Source organism: Crassostrea angulata, chromosome 8 (genome assembly GCF_025612915.1).
Source record: "Crassostrea angulata isolate pt1a10 chromosome 8, ASM2561291v2, whole genome shotgun sequence".
In the NCBI taxonomy this organism is placed as follows: Eukaryota; Metazoa; Mollusca; class Bivalvia; order Ostreida; family Ostreidae; genus Magallana; species Magallana angulata.
Window position 1 is genome coordinate 4,890,068 of NC_069118.1, and position 23,560 is coordinate 4,913,627.

The 23,560-nt window shown below is 32.1% G+C and overlaps 3 protein-coding genes and 1 long non-coding RNA gene across 8 annotated transcripts in view; 3 read left to right on the forward strand and 1 right to left on the reverse strand.

The window, feature by feature from the left end:
* Positions 1-81: 81 nt before the first annotated feature.
* On the reverse strand, positions 82-3,402 carry LOC128159879 (uncharacterized). 2 transcript variants are annotated; one of them, XM_052823095.1, is made up of 6 exons: positions 2,681-3,402; positions 2,485-2,555; positions 2,275-2,363; positions 1,915-2,041; positions 1,653-1,774; positions 82-427 (listed from the first exon to the last, which is right to left on the reverse strand). In XM_052823095.1, exons 1-6 carry the CDS (start codon positions 2,794-2,796, stop codon positions 176-178), a joined length of 777 nt encoding a protein of 258 aa, XP_052679055.1. In that variant the 5' UTR covers positions 2,797-3,402; the 3' UTR covers positions 82-175. The 2 variants fall into 2 exon arrangements, with proteins under 2 accessions (XP_052679055.1, XP_052679054.1); XM_052823094.1 differs by having other exon boundaries at positions 1,915-2,050; positions 2,681-3,398.
* A 625-nt stretch (positions 3,403-4,027) lies between these two features.
* On the forward strand, positions 4,028-8,109 carry LOC128160558 (uncharacterized). 2 transcript variants are annotated; one of them, XM_052823897.1, is made up of 7 exons: positions 4,028-4,124; positions 4,347-4,422; positions 5,148-5,206; positions 5,735-5,937; positions 6,907-7,004; positions 7,351-7,468; positions 7,793-8,109. In XM_052823897.1, the coding sequence occupies exons 1-7, from the start codon at positions 4,121-4,123 to the stop codon at positions 7,985-7,987; spliced, it is 753 nt and encodes a 250-aa protein (XP_052679857.1). In that variant the 5' UTR covers positions 4,028-4,120; the 3' UTR covers positions 7,988-8,109. The 2 variants fall into 2 exon arrangements, with proteins under 2 accessions (XP_052679857.1, XP_052679856.1); XM_052823896.1 differs by having other exon boundaries at positions 4,032-4,124; positions 6,907-7,003; positions 7,344-7,468.
* A 1,613-nt stretch (positions 8,110-9,722) lies between these two features.
* The window catches only part of LOC128158924 (serine/threonine-protein kinase Nek3-like), a 32,046-nt gene continuing 18,208 nt past the window's right edge, over positions 9,723-23,560 (forward strand). For all 3 annotated transcript variants that reach the window (XR_008240067.1, XM_052821916.1, XM_052821917.1), the window contains exons 1-4: positions 9,723-9,930; positions 13,453-13,716; positions 13,816-13,919; positions 14,030-14,126. Coding sequence is in view for 2 of the 3 variants with exons in the window: in XM_052821916.1 (XP_052677876.1) it covers positions 9,829-9,930; positions 13,453-13,716; positions 13,816-13,919; positions 14,030-14,126 (567 nt within the window). In the remaining variant the exon portion in view is untranslated. The remainder of the gene's footprint in view (positions 9,931-13,452; positions 13,717-13,815; positions 13,920-14,029; positions 14,127-23,560) is intronic.
* On the forward strand, positions 14,180-22,949 carry LOC128158925 (uncharacterized). Its single transcript, XR_008240068.1, has 6 exons — positions 14,180-14,964; positions 18,147-18,217; positions 19,298-19,385; positions 19,711-19,830; positions 21,039-21,297; positions 22,648-22,949. It is a non-coding gene; the product is annotated as an uncharacterized LOC128158925 (long non-coding RNA).

The following is a 23,560-nucleotide window of genomic DNA, read 5'->3' on the forward strand; positions in this document are numbered from 1 at the left end:
TGATCTAGTCTACTTTTCTATTCCATGAAATCAATATGTAGTTCATATATTAAATGGAATGCTTGAACCTTATTGGATGTCGTTTTATTGTATCAGTAATTAACATATAGGAACCCTCGAGATTAGTGCTGTCCATTAAACACAAGAGTCAAGCTTTTATAGCTTTACAGGATTATTATGTAGATGTCACGTTTGTTGAATTGGACGAGTTCGGTGGGTTTGTTGGAAAAGGATCAGAATTATCCAATAAAAGACAAGAATTAAACTCTGGTGTCAGCATATTCCAATCCCCGTTAGAACTGTCCTGATTGGTCGAGCATTCTGCGTATTTGTCGTAACAATCGAAATTATCTCTGTTTAGTTGACAGGCCACTGGTTCGGCGTCCTTCTTACACCTCTCATCATCTATACAGTCATCATAGCAGATCTGTTATAATACAATAGCATACACTTAATGACATATACAGAAATTCCCAATGCAATACTATTATGACACTCCTCAGCTCGTGTATCGGTAAAAAGGTACGCGAGCGCAAGAAAAACTCTCTTATTTTAAAATCAAAGTTTTTGTATAAATCTCACACATGTTTTTATATATAGTTACAAAACGGTGGGATCAAATGGTTGTCTTAATTACATACATGTATAGTCAAATGATGATAGCATTGATTTATTAATAGGTATGATAAACTGTATGACACAATAGGTTACTATAGATCAAGTTACGATTAATATAAATAAAACTTAACTATATGATTATATAAACGATATTCATGTATGTATGAAACAAGCTAGCAAAATATGAAGCAAATAAGCAGAATGTTCATTTTTGACAAGGCGCATTATTATTACTTATTAGGTTAGTTACTGACTCGCTACGGAAATATATTGGGTTGATCAATCTCATAGATGGCGAGGCGAAGCCGAGCCGTCTATGAGATTGATCAACTCAATATATTTCCGTAGTGAGTCAGTAACTAACCTAATAAGTGTTTTGTTTTCCCGAGGACTATCAAGAGACATATTTATTCACAAATAGCGATGATCTACGTAAAGCCATGTACAAGATGCCTAACATCTCGTCCAATTTAACTCATTTAAACTCTTCCAAATTTTCAATCTCACCTTTCAAATATTCGTTAAAAATCCTTGCTTCACCCATGTTTACTTACAATGTTTTGTTGCTATTCAATTTTAAATGTTTTTCTCCCTTTCCTCTGCAGATATTTGAGCAAATTTCGACCCTGCCATTTTGTTCTGCTCCAGACAAAACAATGTGACGTCAATATTCTAAGGACAACTACTCTAATTTTAAAGAATTTCAAAGGGCAACTACTCCAAATACTTTAAGAACTTACGGCTAGCGGTTTATGTATTAAATACTATGAAATGTCGAAATGAGTAAGCGAAGCGTCGACCAATGACGGCCATATTGCCTAATATTATTTCTCACAGAACATTATAGAGATATATGAGGCAATCACGTGCTATGTTTAAACCAATGAAAATGTGACATTTCAGTCGAAAACAAAATGCAATAGAGACAGAAGAATGAACTTGAAAAAAGTCAATAATATAAAAAGGGTATACAAATATAGGGTTCAAGACCACTTTTACTCTTCATGTGTGTTATTGTCAGAGAATGTCTTTACCTCTGTGTTACAGCTATATCCGTGCCCAAGTAGGCGTCCTCTTTGGAAATTGGAAAGATCCGCCCACTCTATAACATCGTCACAACCAGCTATTAACAGAGCTTTGTCTGTTTGATAGGAGGCTACAAGAGAAGATGGGATCATTTGCAGTGGGGTTTTTTTTTTGGGGGGGGGGGTGTGGTTTTGAATTTTTTTACTCGATTTGACTCTACCCTAGAAGAAACTTGGTCTGTTATTTCTATTTATTTTCTCCTCGACTTACCGGTAACAAGATACTTTGCTCCAACATCCAAATTACACTCCCTTGGGATTTCTATGACACAAGATTTACATCGAAGTATGCCGTTACCAGAAGTACTGTACTGTTGAAGTCTTATGATGTGATCCTCCTTTAACAGCTCAATAAAGATAGAATCATATGATTTATTTATTGGTTAGGAACAGTTTTTGTTAGTAATGCTGCCAATGAACACTTTTCCTAAACATTTTACTGACTGAAGCATCGAACACATAATGATTTGTAGAGCTAGATGATATTTATATCTTTTAATCTAAATATATGTTGATCAAAACATTTTTTAAAAACATCTTATTTGTTGTGAAGAATAACATGTTTACTTACTTTATTAACTTTGCGTATGATCTTCATGCTGTATCTGTGGTTATCCTCAGGGGAGTTCGTGAGATCTTTCCGAACCTTCATTTTTAAAACTAGTAAGAAAAAATGATTATTTGCAAATTATTTTCTTAAGGACTTTGCAACAAGTAGACTATACCGGGAAGTACAATATGATATCCATGTAGTTGAAGACAAACATAAATGAGCATTTACCAACTTGACCAGATTCCATAGCCTGACATAGTTTTCTTTGAAGCATTTTCATAGGGACACAATCTTTTTTCCTGATCAAAGGAGAACAGAGAATATTACATGTATTCATAATAAGCCTGGTTTTTATATATATATTTTTACTGACATTTTAACTAACACATAATTACTTATATAAAAAAAACAAAAGAATACTTACTGAGACCAAACTAAGTACACCAGTACTGATGTGATTATAAGTCTCAACATTGTGGTAGAACTCTCTCCGTACAAACTCACTGTTCTGTGTAAAGACAAGTGGTGTACAGTGTTCATTGTGGTTTATATTAAATGTAAGTAACATGTGAAATAAATACGTTTTAAACATAAAATAATGTTTCTATAAACGTATTATACTGTGTATTCTATTTTTTGAAAATAAGGTGGATAGCTTAAGTCAAACATTAATGTAGATTAATGGGTAAACTCAGAAATGCGCTATACCGTCGTCTTACCTGAGAACTCGCGTAATTCTTCCAGGGAATTTTCTCAATAAATATATATAACAAGGTGAAACCACAAATATTTGGCTCCAGATGTGCTTTACATATGGTAAAACTTTTTATTATGTTTTCTAATTGAGTATAAGTAAAAACATGTTGTTTTCATTATCAAACTGAACATTAAACCGTGTATTACTGCGTTTAATGGACATTTGGACTTTTTTCTGTCTGTATATTCTTTAGAAACGTGGAATGTAACAGTTTGATTTCATGGCTGTTGATGATAGATTAGAAATGAGATGACGCCTCTCCTAATATAAAAAAGGCTCTTACATTAAATCATGTGTGCGACATTCGTTTTCATTTCTTATAATTGAAAGCTGCTATAGAAAGCTGTTAAAGTGATTCCTCCTTTATAAAAGCATAGGTCATATTATATAAATGACACTGGTCATCTGATTAGAGAAACTATTATCATCAATTCAAAGTAAAATAATTGGTACCGTTCATTAACAGAGAAATACGTATACTTTTAGTATCACAATTTATTATATCTTAAAGTACATTAATTTTACATTATGTTACTATATTTAATATTTTTGTATATTGTATTCAATACTTATTATAGGTATATTATTATGTAAAATATTATTAGTACTGTATATCATTGTATATTAATGTATATTATGCATTGTTTTGTTTACAATCTTAAGTTTTGAAAGTACCTTTGCAATCACGTTTAATAATAAAAGAATGTTTGTACTGTATATTTAAGTGTTCAATTACATTCGATTTGAATTTGGTCCACTTTGTGATGTAAGTGCTTAAACATAAAAATAAGGGTTTTGGCCATTCACTTTCTTGGTAATTATGATTTTTTGTATATATACGAATTTGGACCCACAAGGATAAAAGATGTTACCAGCTAATATAGAATAAATGACCATACCTTTTTTCGAAATAATCGAAAAATGATGAAGAAAAGATGAAAGTTGAATCGCTATACACAATTTGGGCGGTTACCTTAAAAGCAATAAATATTGAAATGGCCATTGATTGAATTGTATGGTATTCTTTTTAAAGAAAATTTTGAATAAATATATATTCCTGTACTAATAGAGGTAAATACTTTACACTGTGGACTTGAGACAAGATACATGGGTAAGATGTTACAAGTTTAATGAAAATTATTGTCTATCTTTTTAACTCTTTATTCAAATAGATTTAAGCGAGCTCATTCGTATAGACAGGTTTGTTTATTATGGAAACATGACTGTTAATTTTGTCATACACAAGCAACGAAGTGATTGGGTTTTCGGCAGTAAATTTGTCCATGTAATGATGTTAAACTTTTGTTATTTTTGAATCTAACATCTACGACAGCGTACCGTCATCTGTTGTGCGCTGTGTTGGTATGGGGACTTGTTTACGGACCAACAGTCGGCGAGGACCCCACTGTGTAAGTACATGTATCAGTGAACTATGATAATGACGCATTGGGTTACCTTGGTTTATTTTGGATTTTTGTTTTTTGTTTGTTTGATTGTTGGTTTTTTGGGGTGTTTTTATTTTTTGCTTTATTTCCCCCGTTTTCTTTCTTTTTTGCAGTTAAGAAAAATGGCATAATATCGAAAATTTACTGTAGAATTCTAGTACTTGAAACAATAACAAAATATTCAATGTGGATACGATTAATTTACAAATATAATGGCCATATTCTAACTGTATAAGCATAAATGATTTTTTTTTAATTAAATCTTTTGTTAGCTTGCCAATTTTTGTTTAAATCTGCAAGTTCTTGGTTTACCTCAACACAGAAGAGTATTATCAAACAATTAATTCCTTAAGATATCAATACTGTTTTACATAATATGAATTATCAATATACAATATATGTGAGTGAATTTGTACGCTGTTTACTAGACAATTTTCATTATTCTGCTTTGTTTGATTTAGGGGGATCAAACTTAGATTTGATTGACCAAAATCATGCTCAGTATTATTTTTAAAGATAGCTGACAAATAACTTACGATTAGCTGTATTATTTAATTTACATCTCCTCTGATGAAAATATTTAGCTATGATATATATTTCTCTAAAATTTTTGGGTTTCATTATAATTTGTATTTTAGTTGACTGTCGGTAAAACAATAATAAATGATATTGCTTTATCATTATTTTAGCGATGACTGTGGCTGTTTTACTAAACATCCGCAGGAAAAATTCTGTTCATCAGAAGCAGGTTAGTAAAGAGGGCTGTGTGCATGTCATGAACATATCACTTTTTGTTTCAGTTCAGCAAAATATGAAGTAATTTTCGTTAATGAATTCGGGATTTTGTAATTTTGGTACAAGTGCGCAAATAATAAGACTAATACTTTTCAGAGTATATAGAGAGGCGACCTTTGTTGATTACTTTTTCGAGATCCGATGTTTACTTTAGTGATCACGAAGCTTCCTTTTATCTATATTGTACAATGTTTAAAGCCGAAATAGAACCATTTTAACAAGACCTTAGACTTTCGGTATAATGTAACTATCTATATCTTGCCTAAAAACAAGTTAATAATAGTGCCAATTTTGCGTTCAATATGGACAGATTGCGTAGTCTTAGCTCAAAAGCCAGACAAATATTGTTGATTTGAAGAGTGGCCAGCAACGAGATAGACAGACCAACATCACATTGCTCTTAAACACCAATACCCAAAGTCCAAGCTGTTGTTAAAATGATTCAATATTTAATTGTGCATTTTAACGGTTCCTTTAATAGCATTCAAGGGACGTGCGCTCAGAGTGTTCACCCTATCAGCTGCCCCGGCAATAAAAATTCGTCCCCTGCTAATACGGGATCCCTCCAGTGTCTTCAGAAAAAGGCGGAGCTTTTTACTGCCTCCCCCCCAACTCTCCGACCAACAACCGATGACCCGGAAGACCATGACATACAAGTTCCATGTCGAGGAAGTGTTTAAAGGCGTAAGTACATTACCTAATTTCCATTCCGTTTGCCGATTCATAATTAATGCCATTTCATATTTCGTAGGAGTGGGGAGTAGGGATTGTTCTGCTAACTGAAAACTTTAAGTTATAGAATTATATTGAGATATTATACTGTTAACATTCAATGTGTGCATATTTTCATGATCTTATATTTTTGAGAAACTACACGAATATTGGTCTTTACAATTTTAAATGACCCCCCCCCCCCCACCCACATACACACACACATTTCTCTTGAATTGATTTTTTAAAGGGGCATGGTCACGATTTTGGTCAAAAATTACTTTAAATTTCTAGTTTTAATATTTACTATGCCTCAGAAAGGCATTTTCAATAGGCAACCGAAATTTGAGTGTCATTTGTTGAGTTATAAGCGAGTTACAGAGCTTGAAATTCTTCGCTATGTAAACAAAGCGTTTGTTTACATTTTGAACGTTGAAGTAAAAAATTCCAGTTTAAAACCTAAAACGAATGTGTTAAACGTTAGGAATTGCTCATCAATGCCTTAGGTTAATAAAAAGATAGACAAATAAGCTGGAAAAACATTTTTTACTGGTATATTGAACCTATGTAAACAAAAACAGGGCACGAGCCTTGTTTACATGACAAGAGAACTGTGAGCCACGTATCTTGCTTAAAACTCTACGAATGACTCTCAAATTTTATTTGATCATTAGAAATGCATTTCTAAAGCATTGTAAATACTAAAAAAATAAATATAGAAATTGACCAAAATCGTGACCATGCCCCTTTAAAGAATATATTCTCTTTTTTTTTTCTTTCGCAGAGCATTTCATTTTGAGTTTGGATGAAATGGAAATTGAATGCGATCAAGTACTATTATAACTGATGATAATTTTGCATCAAATTATTTACGAATACATCTTTGCGTGAAAAAGTTAAAACCAGTATAATGACAACACATCTACTGTCCTTTACTTACAGGACATTTTACCAGATTCAGAAATAAATGTTGATGTCCATGAATACATGTCAGGTTGCTCCTCTTCGTTTTCCATCAACCAAACCTATCTCGTCACAGGTACGCATGCGCACACTCGTGTTCCATGTTAGAGTGACTTTTGATATACTAGTACATGACAGAAGTAACTATAATATATTTTGATATATCAACAGAATCCAATGGGGATCAACAGTTCATTTTTCTCATTCGTGTCAATCCTTTTTTTTTTTTTTTGCAAAATTCAGTTCTTACAGTGCATCGGGGACAGGTTGTATTATCAAACCTAGCTAATCTCAGCGAGATTCGTCGAGACTGAACAATTTTGACGGAAGTCTTTTCAAACGTCCTTCAAAATTTTTCAGTCTCGAAGAATCTCGCTTGGATTATATTAAACCACAACTCTCTATTGTTCATACAGGGGAACTTGATGCCCACGGGGTCGTTCATAACGGCGTCTGTGACTGGTCAGGATGTTGGAACAGTGACGTATCTCTTTACCAGAAGATCAGCTTAAAATCTGGGGGATACAGTTGTGATGTAAAGGTATGTTGCTAATGCATGTTTAGACACAAAATTATGTAGGTAACTATGTATTTTACTAAAGCTTCAAAAATGTTGATGAAATCAACCATATAGACTTCTGTCCTATTACAACGTATCACAATTATTGCGTAATTAGAATGTAAATTAATGCCACATATATTGTAAATATTCGAGACAATATCAGATTTTGTGTGTAAGATTCGAACGGTGAAGGACGAAGTATCTTTTTTATTGCATGCTTTCAACCTAAATGTTGTAAACAACGATACATTTGTGAGAATGCACTGTAGATCTTTAAATCATAAGTATTAAATTTGGTCACAGATTTGCCACCACGATTCCGAGTGTCCTGGGGACACAGACACGTGTGTTTGGCCCAAAGGAGCCGTCGGAACCTGCTTCGCTAGACATGCAAAATGCCATATGTCGGCAAAATTCAAAAAGGCAGTATGGACAGCATTTCCATCGAGGATTGGCAGTTGCCTGCAAAACATACCAGTGGCAAAGTACCATGAGTAGAGAGCACCAACAAACTGATCAGCGTTCTGTGTACAAGTGGATGTTAAATACAAACCATTGTATGTTCAGAAAAAATAAATACAATATATGAGTATACAATACATTATGTATAAAAACTTTTATCTTTGTTTTGATTGAATGATTTAAAAGGTGTTTAATTTTTAACAGCCAATCGAATATCATATGTGAAGGATGCCGAGATACACATAACCTCAATACTTGTAAGTCTCAATTCCGTGGATTCTGTAGGACATAAAACTTACATAAATTCATGTCGTAGGTTTTAAAAAAAAATGATATATTATACTGTGCTATGTTTCGCCATATGTGAAAATTAAGGACCACCACGCCCTTTTACAAGAGGAGATAATTAGGAAGTATCAATTTTTTTTTTTGAGAAATTTAAAAAATCGTCTTCCCAAGAACCAGGAAAGCTGAAACTCATGCGAAAGCATCCTCAGATAGTGTTGATTTAAAGTTGGGAAAATCATTACCACCAGGTGGTAGGGCGGGCCCACTGTGGGGGGTTTTACATAGGAATAGAATTTATATAGAAGTCTTTTAAAAATTTTCAATTCAGAAACCAACTGAAATCAATCAGCCAGGAAAGCTGAAATTTGTGTGGAAGTATCGTTAGGTAGTGTAGATTCAAGTTTGTTCAAATCATGATCACTGGGGGTAGCATTGGGTCACAACAGGGGTAGGTGACAAATTTTTACATAGGAATATATAGATAAAGATCTTAAAAATCTTTTTCTAAAAAAGGAATGCCTAGAAAAGCTGTAACTTTAGTGAATTCAAAGCAACTTCAAATAGTTAAAATCAAAATCTTGAGGAGTAGGGTGGGGCCACATTGGGGATCCAGTTGTACAAAGGAAAACGTTTTTTTAAAATTATTCACAAAAACTGAAATGTTATTATGTATTGTTTTACTTATATGCAAGCATTTTTACATATTGCTGATTCTTTAAAGGTGTTTAGACTTCGGCCTAGACGATTCTAGGACTTCACAATGGGTTAAGAATTTAATGTAGGTTTATATCTCTTATATAAACAATTGTTTAGGATCTTTTTTAGAACTGCAATGCCCAACATGTGATATGACTATAAAATCATCCTGTTAGAAAAGAGACTTGGTTATAAACATACAATATCCAGGGGGGGGGGGGGGGATTTTTATTTATACAGGATCCGATCTACATGATTGTATTATACAACACTGTCAAAATATTTTGCATTTTGATTCCATTAAGCCTATTTTATCATATTGTTGTTCAGTTGAGCGATATGGCCCATGTACCTCTTGTTTTAAGTTCCCGGCATGCATTTACAAACTCGAAAAAAAAAATGGCTGGAAGATGAAAGTTGCATCAGAGTATTCACTGAGTCGATCGTAATTACATGTATAAATACTTAAAATCTGTTTTTATTTTATATATAAAAAATCGACTTCCTGATATCAGAAAACCATTTTCTATTTTAAAGAAATAGAATTTCTAATACCAAACATGAATTTTAATATCAAGAATTCAATTTTTGATAAAAGTAAATTAACATTTATTTTTACAATTTTTGACATCTTTTGAGGGCCCATAGTGGGGACATGCAGCTAGACTGTCTTATATGGTTTTGTTTTGTTTGTTTGTTTTTGTTCTTTCTTTCTTTCTTTTTTTTTTGGGGGGGGGTCTGTTTTAAACTCGGGCTCGATGTTCAGCGTTTTTCTGCTAAAGCTATTTATAGAAACAGGAAGATCCGCGCTCGTGAAGAGACGTGAATTGAAATGGAAAGAACATTTAGCTCTAGACGATAATATTAGGGAGTTCCTTTAAAATACAGTGAAGATGGCAACTAGTGACACTCGTTTTGAAATCGGAGACACTTTAGGAGAAGGAGCTTTCGGCAAAGTATATGAGTGCTTTGACAGAAGCGATAATGACAAGAAGGTGTGTTGCCTAGTGCGATATTTGTAATTGTTAAAAATACATTTGAAGGATTTACAATGTTTTTATTTCATTCTAGATATACTGAATTCTGAAATCAAAAGCTAGAAAATTCGATTCAAATTTGTAATTTCTGCAAGAATGATAAAAATGTTGAAATTATTGTACGTGTTGTGTATCGATTTCCTAGTTTCGGTTTGCATATATCTTCGCAGTGTGTATTGTCCTTAGTCAAGAAGTATACAATGTTGTATATTTAGTATTAACCCTATCTACAAAATATAGTCGGTCAAGACACATCCTTTTTTGCTCCATGAAAGTAGTAAAAGCAGTAAAAATTGGTTTATTTTGTGCTGATTTCTTGCAATTTAGTCCCTGCCCTTACAGAAAAGAATGCCATTGAACTTCCATTATTTCCACAGTTTATTTCTGATCATTGAAACCCCATTGCTTTTCCAGTTACCAAGATGTGACATAAAATGGCATTATATATTGTCTACCAGGCTTGGGGCGAATTACATTGTAAAGTAATGCATTACATTACCATTACTTCATGAATTTGGGCATTAAATTACCATTACCATTACTTGATTTTCTTGAAGTAATGCATTACATTACCATTACATGAGTAAAGTAATGCATTACCATTACCATTACTTTTTTTTTTTAAAGGAAAGCTAATAAAGAGTTTTTGCAAATGTTTCAAATATACAACACTCTTTAACATATCTACAGCTACTTGCTTAGTATCAGGTTCAAATTCAATGAATAAACAAAAGTCATTCTTTATTTGCTCAATATATAATCATATTGTGGCAATATGAACAACATATTACATAAGTAAAATGATATTTATAGACATTTGGCATGATACAATATCAGATATGAAATAGAGACACAGGATAACATGCGTAACAAAAAACAATTTATGAAATAATGTTGCAGTTTTTAAAAGCTAAATATAGATATATCCCCAGATTACACAAATCTTTATAATTTTGGACACTTAATTTTATTAATTTATAAACAGATGATTTTTCCCAGTTATATTTCTTAATATATTTTAATCGTATTTCTTTTTATAGAGGATACTTTAAGACTAAAGATTTCCGTTGCACTTTATGATCGAAGTTTCAAAGGGATCATCTTTTAAATGCATCCATCTTCCGGGATATACTAAATAAATGTTTTGCAGGTGCAGTCGAAGCTTGGACTGGAAAATACTGTTTGACGATCTTTATCTTAGGATATATTAAGTGCAATAATAGATTAAATACATAAATCTTGTATTTTCTATCAGTCCAAACTAATGTACAGTGTAATTAATATACAAGAGAGAGAGAGAGAGAGAGAGAGAAAAATAAGTAAGATTATTTTCAAATGGGTTATAATATTGGAAGTGATATTGATTTTCATCATGGATGGACAGTGCATTCATTTTGCTTTTAAAGGTGCATGTCTGTCTCCTATTCTATTGTGACATAGCGAAGGGAAGGGGATTGGGGTGTTTAGCACTTCTTATAACAATAGATTGTTTTTATACTTAGATTATCCTGGGGGCATAGTGTGTTGTTGACACATTTCTTATTGAAGTGCAAACTAATTTGAGTAAATTGTTTAAATGATTAAAAACTCTTAATAACAACACTCTTAAAAATGTTATGAAATTCTGCTGTTATCTCTAGTAATATAAACAATTCAAAAATGAATTTTATAAAACCCTTTTTAATAAAACTTGTACAATTAAAACATTTTTTTCTCAATTAGAATTATTTCTTTCTTCTTTAAAAATAAATTTAATCAAATTCAATTTCAACTATTAATTTATTCATCACAATTTTTAAAGTGAACATGCATAAATATGCATAGTAATGCAAAGTAATGCCATGTAATGCCAGCATTACACTAGATTTTGGAAAGTAATGCATTACATTAGCATTACTTGTAATGCTAATTTTGAGGCATTACACATTACTGGCATTACTTTGAAAACATGTAATGCATTGCAATGCATTACCATTACATTTAGCATTACCCCAAGCCTGTTGTCTACCAAAAAAACCCATTGAATTTCCAGTTTCCAGTTAAAACACAGTGAAAACTCAGTGAAAATCCATTGAAACACCATTGAAAATGAATACTTATGCAAATCAGTTTGCACCCGTTAAATGATGTCATCTTTCAATGCTAAATTAATGGAAAAAGGATGGTTTACACAAATGCATTGAAAGCCCATTGAAAACCCATTGATTTTCTATTGATTATTATTTGATTGCTTTATAGAAGATAAGTAGGTCAAGATCAAGTTGCATCATAAGATAACCCTGAACATTTTGCAGAATACTGACCCAGAGAAGAAATCTCAATATAGATCAATTCAAATCTCCCCATAATTCTAATGTTATACATGTAAGTGTACAAAATTCATATGAGCAATAAATAAGGACAACTTAATTGTACTTAATATTGATATAAAAAGGTAAATATTATCTAAATGTTCTCATGCATGCACATGCATACTTACATGCATAATTAAATTATTTACTAGTTTATTGACTTCCAAATACAATCTAAAATGGTAGACATGAAGCTATATTACATAACTTTTGTTCAATACATCCATGCACTAGCTGCTTGCATTCACTTAAATCACTTGATAGTGTGTATAAATGTTAATTAGTCTTTTTACACAAATTTGTATCAAATCATACAAGAGTCGGAATTTAATTAATATAAAAAATATTACCTCAAGTGATCAAGAATATATCCCCCAAAAAAGTTCCATAAATTCACTGTATAAATATGCCACAAAAAGCAGGATGCCCAACAATAACACATTTTCCTTACAATGTACATCACATTTAGGCTCCAAGATGAACATTCAAAATTTGCAACTCAACTTCCTGTCACGCAGTAATCTTAATTCTGAGTGGTCAGTTTATTTGGCAGAGGCCAGTGACCCAGATTGGCAACTCAGCTTGAAATACAATGTAAATCTAGAAATGTGTATAAGAATTCCATTTAACTGCTCCTGAAAATAAATGGTATTTTACTGGGAAACAAAAACATTGAAGTTTAAGAAGTGAAATGGAAAACTGGTGTTTCACTGAGAGTTGCAGGCCATTGAAAATGCAGTTATCTGAAAACTGCTATTTAACTGGTAGGTATTAAACTGGTCAGATGAAGACACAAGAAAAATAAATGCACAATCAATGGTGTTTCAATGAAAACTGGAAAATCAATGAAAGTTCAATGGAATTTCAATGGGAAAAAGCCAGTTCTTTTCTCTAAGGGATGGGCCTTTATTCCAGTGATGTTAAACGTTTAATGATCATAAATGCATACCTTACAAGAAAATTGTTGACATAAAATGATTTTGGTGCACACAAGATATTTTTTTATATGCATGGATATATTCATAGAACATAGAAATTGATTTTTATACAAACTATATTAACATAGTAAAATTTTAATAATGACAGTGTGACATTGTTGCTGTGAATCAGACTTAATTTTCCTTTTCAGTATGCCATGAAAGTGATAGATCTGACAAAGTCATCAGAAGATGAACGTGACTTGGCAGAAAAAGAGGCCAAATTGTTGACAAATCTGCAGCATGAATTTATACTGCATGCTGTGACCTCATTCCAGGAACAGGGGGCACTGTGTATAGTGACAGAATTCTGTGACAAGGGGGATCTAGCACAGTTCCTGGAGAGTAGAAATGGGGTGTCGCTAGATGAGCAACGGATAGTGGAATGGTTTAGACAAATCTGCAGCGCTTTAGAGGTAAACAGTTGGTAATATGTACATTTACTCATATATTGATCAAATATATACAGTGATTATACCGGTATATCATGAATAATCAATTTTTCCCTTACCAAGTATTTGCATGGAAGACACGTCCTTCACAGGGACATGAAGACTCAAAATGTATTCCTGACTGGTGTGGAAATGACAGCTAAGTTGGGAGATCTTGGCCTGGCTAAGTATGTAAAATTCGATATCACACAAGTTTATAATAAGTCTGAAATATTTGTCAATTATTTAATCATTTGACAGACCAGTTTTCATCTGCAGCGATCAAAATCTGTTTCAGAGTGTTGGAGAAACCCACACAGAAAGCTGTCACTTTTTGTGGTAGTCCGTACTACATGAGTCCTGAAATATTTGCTTGTAAACCTTATGACTCTAAGGTAAGCATATTTTTAACATTATTAAAAATCCTGAAATCCGACATCTAAAACAAATAATTGTATAATATTCATGGGATAGAATTCTGTGTTTTATTATAATAATTTATCAAAGCTTTCAGGTCAATGCTATTGTTGCAGAAAGAAATATTTTTACCAATGTTAAAGATTAAATTTTGCAAAACTTCATTTACATGTATCATACAATTTGTAAAAAAAAATTCTTTCAAACAAACAATTCCACATTTAGAGTACTACACACAAATATTTGGGATAAGTTTTTACATTGTTGATCAATTTAAGATATTTTTAAGATGGCAGTGAAGGAACCCACTGGTTTTTAGCTCACCGAGCTGAAAGCTCAAGTGAGCTATTCTGATCACATTTTGTCTGTCGTCCGTCTGTCTGTCTGTCTGTCCGTCCGTCCGTCCGTCTGTGTTCACGAGAGAATATTTATTGGGTTCAATTTATGTCATTGGAACACTTATTGGGTACTTTTGATTTATTGGGTATACCCAATAATCCAATTGCTTTCATTGTGTTCCAGAGACATTTACTGGGTATTGGATAACACAAACCCAATAAATGTTTGTCTGAGATTTGTCTATGAAATCTAGTCCATCTAATGGACTTTACTGTTTGTTGAAATCAAATTCTTTCGGAATGCCTTTGGTTTTATCATCAACAATGAAGAATTCAGAAGAGTTCCAAACAACTATGACATGTGATAAGATTATCCAATCAGAAAGTAGCAATGGCTACTGAAACAGATGCTAGATGAACATATCACCTGGAACTAGAAAAAACTCATTCAAGGCCTTATTGCTATCTGGATAAGAATGTAAGTTATTTTAAAGTCTTATATATTTCTTTTCTTTTCATATTTTTAAAGATATATTGACAAAATCTATTTTAATCATAAACAACACTACTGATATGGAAGAATTAGTCTAAGTACCCAACAAGTTTGTCAATGCTTCTTGTGTTTGTTTTAAAGAAGTTTTATTGTAAAACTTTCCATCAAGAAGATTTTTTCTATCTGCTAGTTTGTTTTTGGCATAAATTTTCATTTCCAATCATTTTACACATTGATTTCAGTTTTAAAACTGGTCTTTAATGTATGTAAACAAAATCATTGCACAATCCTTGTTTACATTACAAAGCCTTAAATTGTGTCACAGTGAACTATCTTGCATAAAACTTAACAACTGACAATTATTTCGATTAATCATTTTAAATGCCTTATTTGTGCATTCAAAACAGCAAAATAAATTATGACAAAAATCGTGACATTGTCCCTTTAATACTTTTTTCATAGTGATTAATTGTTTAATTAACTTTTTGTCTTAAAAATTGACATTGTTTCAATGATTAAATTTCTTTAGCTGTTCCAAATCAACTTTATAACCACTTCTTGGGGTCTAACATAGAAACATTTCGGGAAAATTGTAAATGGTAATAGATTGAAAATACAGGTAAACATTGGTATCTTGAACTTAATTGAGGTGACTTCAACAAAATTTCGAGATACAAATATCCAGGGGTTCAAGATATCTAAAGTGGCTTTCTGATTAATTCCATTCTTATATAAATTATTAAATCAATGTTTCGTTTTAAATATGACTTAAATTTTTTGATTATTAAATCAATGTTTCCTTTTAAATATGACTTAAAATTTTTGTCACTCGACAGTTTACAACTTGCAATGGGATGAAGCACTTACCATGTAATTACTGAAATTTATCACGTATGAAATGAAAAATACGGCTTGAAATTTAACAAATAACACATATAATTTTTATTATCTAGCTAATACACACAGTATATTTTTGTATTTATTGTGTTTGTGAAGCTAATGTATTTTATATTAATTTATTGTGCTAATCAGTCCTCATATCTAGTAATTATAGCGAGCGCAGCGAGGCGGCGCGAAGCGCCGCTCGCGTAGCGAGCTCCATAGACAACGTGTACGAACGGAGGAAATTCGAGTTGAAATCTGCACATTGTTCAAAGAAAATTTTATAAGGCCACGTGAAAACGTTCTACTATCCCAGTGATCCTTTGCGGTGCATAGCAACATAGTAGAACAGAAAGTGTTTCTACGGAAAATTCTTACCTCTACATCGCATACATCATTTTCATTTAACAATAAAAAAATCCTTCTAAAAACATTACAGTAAACAACACATAAGCTTACGTAAAAAAACTGAACTTTTGCTGACATATGATGTCATTTCCTTCTCCGAATTTGTCCGACAATTTACGAGAACTGTCGAGCGCAAAAGAATGTTAACTATGACGTCACAAAGATCTCGCGTTTTAATATTTCCCGCGATACATTTAGAGGTGGATCAAGCATATGTACTGGATCATGTAGGAATTTTTAAGTACTCAGTATCAGTGTTAACGGTGACTCTTTGGCTGATTAGTTTTGTTTTGATGATTTTTTTTTTGCTTAGTAAATACACATGCAAGTTCCATGCTAAATTTATTGTCATATTGATCCAATCATATATGCATACGTTAGGTAGGTGACAAAAAATTATTAAGAAAGAAAAGTCTAATCATTATTAGATCTACGTGCAGCCACGTCATTTTGTAATGAATAGATAAATGAAAAGAATTAAACTGTTAAAATATCTACCGGTATATGTATTTGTTATATAGTTGCATATGTGGTCAAATAATATTGGATATTACACACTAAGAAAGGGGTGAGGGCACATGTCTACAACGCTTATATAGCGTACAAAAATTAAAAAGATTTAAAACAAAATTAATGTCACTGATGAAAATAATTAAAACACGGGTTACAACAAGGAACAAAATGAGAAATAACAAACAAAATTTATTTTTACTGATTTTAATGATCATTATTAAAAGGTAAAGAAAAGATAAAACATAATTGTATCTACATAAAAAAAAAACGGCGTTGTGTTTATCAAAATATTTTAATACAATGTAAGTCTGTTTAACATTTTATTAATGCTCAGTGGTAGTTTGTTTAAGTGTATAAGACTAGGAAGGGGCCATTGGAATAGGAGTTTGTTAATTTCGGGTTCCTTGCGGTGGTAAAAGTTTTCGAGACAAAGCCAAAGTTTTTTGGTTAGGGCAAGTCCACGGGTTGCATTTAACAATGATGACAGATGTGTGGTTCCTTCTGCGCTCGCCCCAACGGTCACACCGTAAAACATATTATTGAAAAGTGGAAACATTTCACATGTATGATAAATCATAGTCACTTCACAAGCTGTGTATTCAATATGTCCGTATACAGTACGTGTGTTTTATTAAACACATTTGCGATAATCATGGCTGTGTTTAATCTAAATTTTATAGATATGTAATAAGGTGGTATGGGATGGGACATCTGTCGATATTACTGTGGATTCAAGTACATTTATTAATTATAATTAGAATACTTTCACCGGTTTAGAATTTTCAAATTTTACAATATTGAACCCCAAAAAAGCTTTTGAAAAAAGATGTGCCCCACACCACCTTACATGCCCAAAACACACAAGCTGCCATCTTAATAAACTATGTCTCGCAAGATTGAGGTAACAATAGTTTTGAAAGGTGTAAATATTGCCGTGTGAAGTAATGATACCATGCAATTATGTTCAGCTGTTAAAAAAAAATTACTCCACTTTTAGATAAATCAGGTAAAATTAGCGTTTTAGCCCTTCAATATACTTTTACATAAGAAGGGTAATCGAAAATATGTACCATATTCGAGATATCAGGAGTTTTTAAAATCATTACATTTTTATAGAGATTAAACGGTCGGGACCAGCGTTAGACTTCAACATAAGCAGGGTATTCGAGATATCTCTTGTTCGAGCTACCAATATTTACCTGTGATAAGATTCATTGGTATGGGATCTTTAGAAACCTAATGGCTATATATGTACATGTATATATTGGGTGCAGTAGGAAAGTTGTATGGACCTCTTTGGACCCCAAAATGAACAAATAAGCTAACTATGTCATATCCATATACTTTTTCTTTGTTTTTTGTAGAATCATGTGATGATGACCCTTTTGATTTAGCACCTGGAAGTAGAAGTCAAGCCTGGATAAGCTTTTTAATGGTAAGTCAACACATGCACGATGTATGTACAACATTTGTGTAATGTATGTACATGTTTCATGTTCACAGGCACCTGCATGATGTAATATATCTTTTCCATAATAAAAAAATATACCCTATACCTAAAAATACACAAGGTACACATCGCTGCCATCTAATAGCTTGGATTAATTTATTCAAAACTAACACTTCAGTCCGATTTTAAGCCTGAAACTCAATCATAAAACTATTTTTGATCCTCTTGGTTTTGCAGTCTTTCATATACATTTAATTAAACTCAATTTCTAAATGACCATACTAGGAGACAGGCTAAGTGCCGTCACTAAGACCTTTCCGAGTTCCGTCGACTACCATTTATAAATATCATGTTCTGGATCAGCTTTCCTTTCAGCATGAACCTCTTTGTTGTTATTAAATTCACATTAACTGCCTTAAATAATTATAATTATATTGGTTAATATATCCTGGTTCGGGAGAGATTTTATGATTTATTCAGTGATACCATGATTGACATCAATTTCCCTGCCGTAATGTTATGTTTCATTGATTTTCATTGGTTAATCATAAAGTGTTGACCAATGAGATTTTGGCTTTTGTATATATAGTGTGCCATTTTTTCTTCAGAACATATTGGGGGTCTAGTAAATAAGTAAGCCTTGAATTTTTGGTATCTGTATCATTGCTTTATTTGGAAGGGATTACCCTAAGTATGACATTAAAATGTCAACTTCTGTCCTCTGTTTAACCATTCATCCCATATCAAAAGCAGTAGATGCAGGATGAGGGGTCATTTTCATTGTTGACAGATGAAATGCATTGATTTGGTTGAATTAGTTAAAGCTTATGTAGATGTCGAACGACCATTTGAAGATGGAGAGTATTGCAAATTAATTAACTTTATCAATGAATCTCCACCGAAATTCCTGCAGGTATGACTGTCCTAGAAAAATCCAAAATGGCGGCGAGGTGTACCTTAATTGTGTAATATAAGAGTATTTTTGTATTACAAGAAAATTATATAAAGTCAAGTGCCTGTGTTATAACTTTATAAAAAATCTGAAATATTTCTTTGTTGTTGTAGAATCACATGATGATGATGATGATCAGAGCTATACTGACATCTGGACAAAGAGCAAAAGTGGATCGAGGCCTAGATTCACAGTTTAAAGGTTTGTACAACACTTGTATAATTATGTATGTATATAATTATATTATCTTGTACCTGTCAAACAATTTAAGGTTTTTTTTGATTCTGTAGAAAAAAGAGTTGAACCTTGGATAATATAAATAATAATTTTCTAAACATACCTAAATACATTCTTTAAAAAAAAAAGACTTTTATTGTAATTTGTTAACTTATTATATTGCATTATTTCTATTGGAGACAAAGACAAATTTTCTGATTCATTGTGAAGTGTCAGCTGTACACAATCATAAAAGAATGCTAGCGGTCATATGAAACACACACACATAAATATTAATTCTAATTTGTAGGTTGAAAGTTTTTGTGAACAGAATTTAGGTTAGCAACACAGAAAAATCACTGCATGCAGACCTTTCAACTCTGGAAAAGAAACCTTGGACACGCAAGACCTTGTTGAGGCCAGGGGCAAGGTATTTGCATTAAATATGTATGGGTTCCTATGTGTAAAAATAATCATAAGAGAAAACTGCTATTTGTGAACTGAAAGGTTTCTGGCAAAAATATGTCATTCAGTCAAGTTTTTGTTAACTTTCAGAAGGGCAAAGGTTTATCCTAGGCCTAAAAAAAAAATTGTTTGTGTCCGCTTTCCTGACCGACCCTTGCTTTTACCCCCCGACTCAAAACTTTTTTAAAGGATTTTTGATGGAAAATCGTTTATTGTCGTTTTTATCCGATTTTGAAAAAAATTACTCAAAATTTTGGTCACAAAAACGCTTGAAGCAGTTACTCTTCTCAAATCAGTGTAACACAAATGTTTTGTTTCAAAATGGCTGTATGTTTCCATGTGTTATAGATTTTAATAATGCTCTCATCGTTGTCAGAGGAAGTATGTGATATATAATATCGTTTTTGTGTTTTCTTAAGACCAGCTTAATAGTCAGGAATGATATGAAAAGTATTTCGCATTTAATACCATTCAGCAGTGTCAGTATCTAACCGACATGTATGGATACTGCAATATTGAAGGAAAAAAAAATATTTGAAAATAATAAAAAAAAAATTCCGACCGACCCGACCCTACTTTTTTTCAGCATGAAAGCGGAAACAAACATTTTTTTTTATAGGCCCTATGAATTTGATTTATGATATATATTATTAGGGTTAATCATCGGGCAGTTACCTTGGATCTGAAAATTTTGAATTAAGATCTGCAAATAAATAATTATGTATGTATATAAATTAGTTTTAAATTACATACATTTTTATACCACTTTTTATCGGTAGTACATGTACTCTAAGCTTGTACGTTAATTTGTGAACCATGAACAGATTGTGTTAACAATTCTCTGTCTGTATAAATAGATGATGTATGCATAAAACAAGGAAGTTGAATTATCTGAAAATTCTTATTTGGGACAGTGATAATAGTTAACGTGAAAATTGACCTAAAAAAAAATTAGAAAAGAGAGAGATATGATGCACTACAGTATACATCCACTCCCTGATTTGATATAAAATAAAACAATTTGTAATGAATAAATAAAGGTCATGTACATGAAGCATTGTATCATATTAGTGTACAAATTCCAGTGCTTGTGCGGGATATCATCTATGTTATTTAAATAGAAATTAAATTTGATTTCAATATTTAATCAATATATTTTTTTATCAATTGCAGAAATAGCAAGCAGTCTACCTGACCTACAACTGTGAAATTCACTACATTGCATTTTCAATACAGACACATTTTGCCGGAAAAAGAATCTGACTTCACATTACGAAATTTTAACAAGAAAGAGGCAATTTGATGAGCTTTCATTCAAGAGGTCCCTCGTTGCTGAACGAAAATTAAGGCTTTGGAGCTATGAACCTGAACGTTAACATTACCGCCTATGGAAATGCATTAGTGGACTATACCAATATTGAACTCCATGCTGGTAAGGTATATTCCTTGTTTATTTACAATTATTATGATAAACATGCATTAATTTTCTCTGTTGTACATCTTCTCAATTATGTGAACAACCTAAATTTCCAAGAAATTCAATCATTTAAATAACTCATTCTATAAGAAAAAATCCATCACAACCCCCACCCCCACCCCATCCCCTTTGGGATTTTCAGAAAACCAATTTAATGAATTGAAGAAATTCTGATTTTGACTTGAATGTAATTTATTTTGAGTTTTTATATTAAAAAAAATATCGCATTTGGTTTTTAGTGCGATCATTTCAAGCGAGTAAAAGTGAACGTAGATAAGTAGAAAGTTTCTAGGAAAATAATTCATTTAAGCAGTGTCTAGCTATCTACATGTAATATTAGTTTGCATTGTAAGGGAGTTGCATTTAATGCCTGGTAGGTTCCAATTCTATGATTATGATTATAGATGTGCATTAAATTTGTGTAAACAAATCTGCCATGTATGTGACATGACTTTAGATGTACGTATGCACACTTTAATATGTGAAAGCCTACCATGTTGCTTAGTACTTAATCCATAAAACCTATCCTTGTTAATCAGGCCTAACAAAAAAAAAGGTTTGTTTCTGCTTTCCCGACCGACCCATACTTAAACCCACCGACCCAAAAAAAAATTTCGAGTTTTTTCGTAAATTTCCGTTTTATCTGTTTATTGTTAAAATTTCGTTTTTATCGGATTTAAAAATTTATTGTTTCCTCTGAATTTAAGTCATAAAAATGCTTATAGAACTTATTTAGATGTGATCAGTTTTGTGTAGAGGTTTGTTATTTACAAATGGCAGCACATGTCGTGCCAGTTGAGGTCGAGAAATGTTCCCACCAGCCGTGGAAAAAGTTCATCAGATCATTTAAACAATGACAACAAATACTTGGGTTGTTTTTTTTATCTTACCCAGTTTAATAGATAAATGGTTTAATATGCACAATTGAACAGATGGAGAGGGAAAAAAAAAGAACAAAAAAAAAAGAAGCCGACCTACCGCCCCTATTTTTTTTTAGCCTGAAAGCGGAAACAAACCTATTTTTTTGTTAGGCCTCATAATCAAAATATTGAATGAAATTATCTGTAATCATTTTATTTAGATAATTACCTGTATTTATCTATTCACACTTTTAAAACAATAGATTAATTTTTGGGGGTGGGGGTTGATATTGAATGTTTGAAGGGGGGGGGGGGTGTTGGTGTTGGTGTTTAGGTTGTACAAATGTGTCGGAGATGTTACAGTAGTTGTTTGTTGTCTAGCTGTTCTCTCTCTCTCTCTCTCTCTCTCTCTGAGTATTAAATAAATCAAAACATTTCATTTTAGATACCTTGTATATTGAATTGGAACTTCATCAAAGATTAAAACACAACAATGAGACACACTAGATGAAGTAAAATTTATTTTTGTAACAATGATGTCTACCGGGTAATTACACTTGTCCAAGTTTGAAAGAAGGAACCTGTAAAAACTATATATTCAGTATTTGACATGCAGATAATTACTGGGAAACTTTATATTGATTATACATATTTCACAGACTTAGTGGGTATTTTTATTCTTTTAGTAAAATCTAAGTCAAAGTTTAAAAATTCTTGCTTTACTGTGGCTTCAAAGGCCAGTACATAATGAACTAAACAACAGATGTTACAAAATTTTGGAGTAATCAAATTATAACGCAAATTAAAAAGTTATAGTAAATTGTCATCTTTCCAAAACTTTGCATACAAAAAGACATACATTTAATGTCTCATTTAAAAGTACAACAAGAAGGGGTCACATCTCAAAAATTTGAGATAAAGCATGGAATAAGCTAATATTAGGCCAAAATTGGAGTTAATTTTTTCTTAACTTCTATGAAATATAAGCTAAATATGCCAAAATATACCGATAGGAATATCAAAATATTGTTTTAATATGTTTTTTAGAACATTATGAATATATCGTAATACACAAACTATCTAGAAGTTTGGTCTGCGCTGAAAATTAGGAAGCTAAAGTAACAGTACCCGGTACTCTAAAACTAGTGAGTTTCCTTCTTGAAAACCTGAAAATATGAATATACTACTAGAATTAATATGTGATGCAGAATTTTCAGACTAGAGATGACCCAAAATGGCTATACCCAAAACCTAAGGAGTGAACCTCTTTAAGCAAAAAAATTGCTAAATTGCAGAGTGTATATACATTTATTGGGACATTTGAAATCAGAATGCTTGACACATGTTAGAAAAAAGGA

Coding starts and splice junctions, on each gene's coding strand:
- LOC128159879 (XM_052823094.1), bottom strand. CDS start 2,796: ATGAACACTGTACACCACTTGTCTTTACACAGAACAGTGAGTTTGTAC. Junction 2,051..2,274: donor TCATACGCAAAGTTAATAAA/GTAAGTAAACAT, acceptor ATCTTTATTGAG/CTGTTAAAGGAGGATCACAT. Junction 428..1,652: donor GATATAGCTGTAACACAGAG/GTAAAGACATTC, acceptor GTATTATAACAG/ATCTGCTATGATGACTGTAT.
- LOC128160558 (XM_052823896.1), top strand. Junction 4,423..5,147: donor GTCGGCGAGGACCCCACTGT/GTAAGTACATGT, acceptor TCATTATTTTAG/CGATGACTGTGGCTGTTTTA. Junction 5,938..6,906: donor TCGAGGAAGTGTTTAAAGGC/GTAAGTACATTA, acceptor CTTTACTTACAG/GACATTTTACCAGATTCAGA.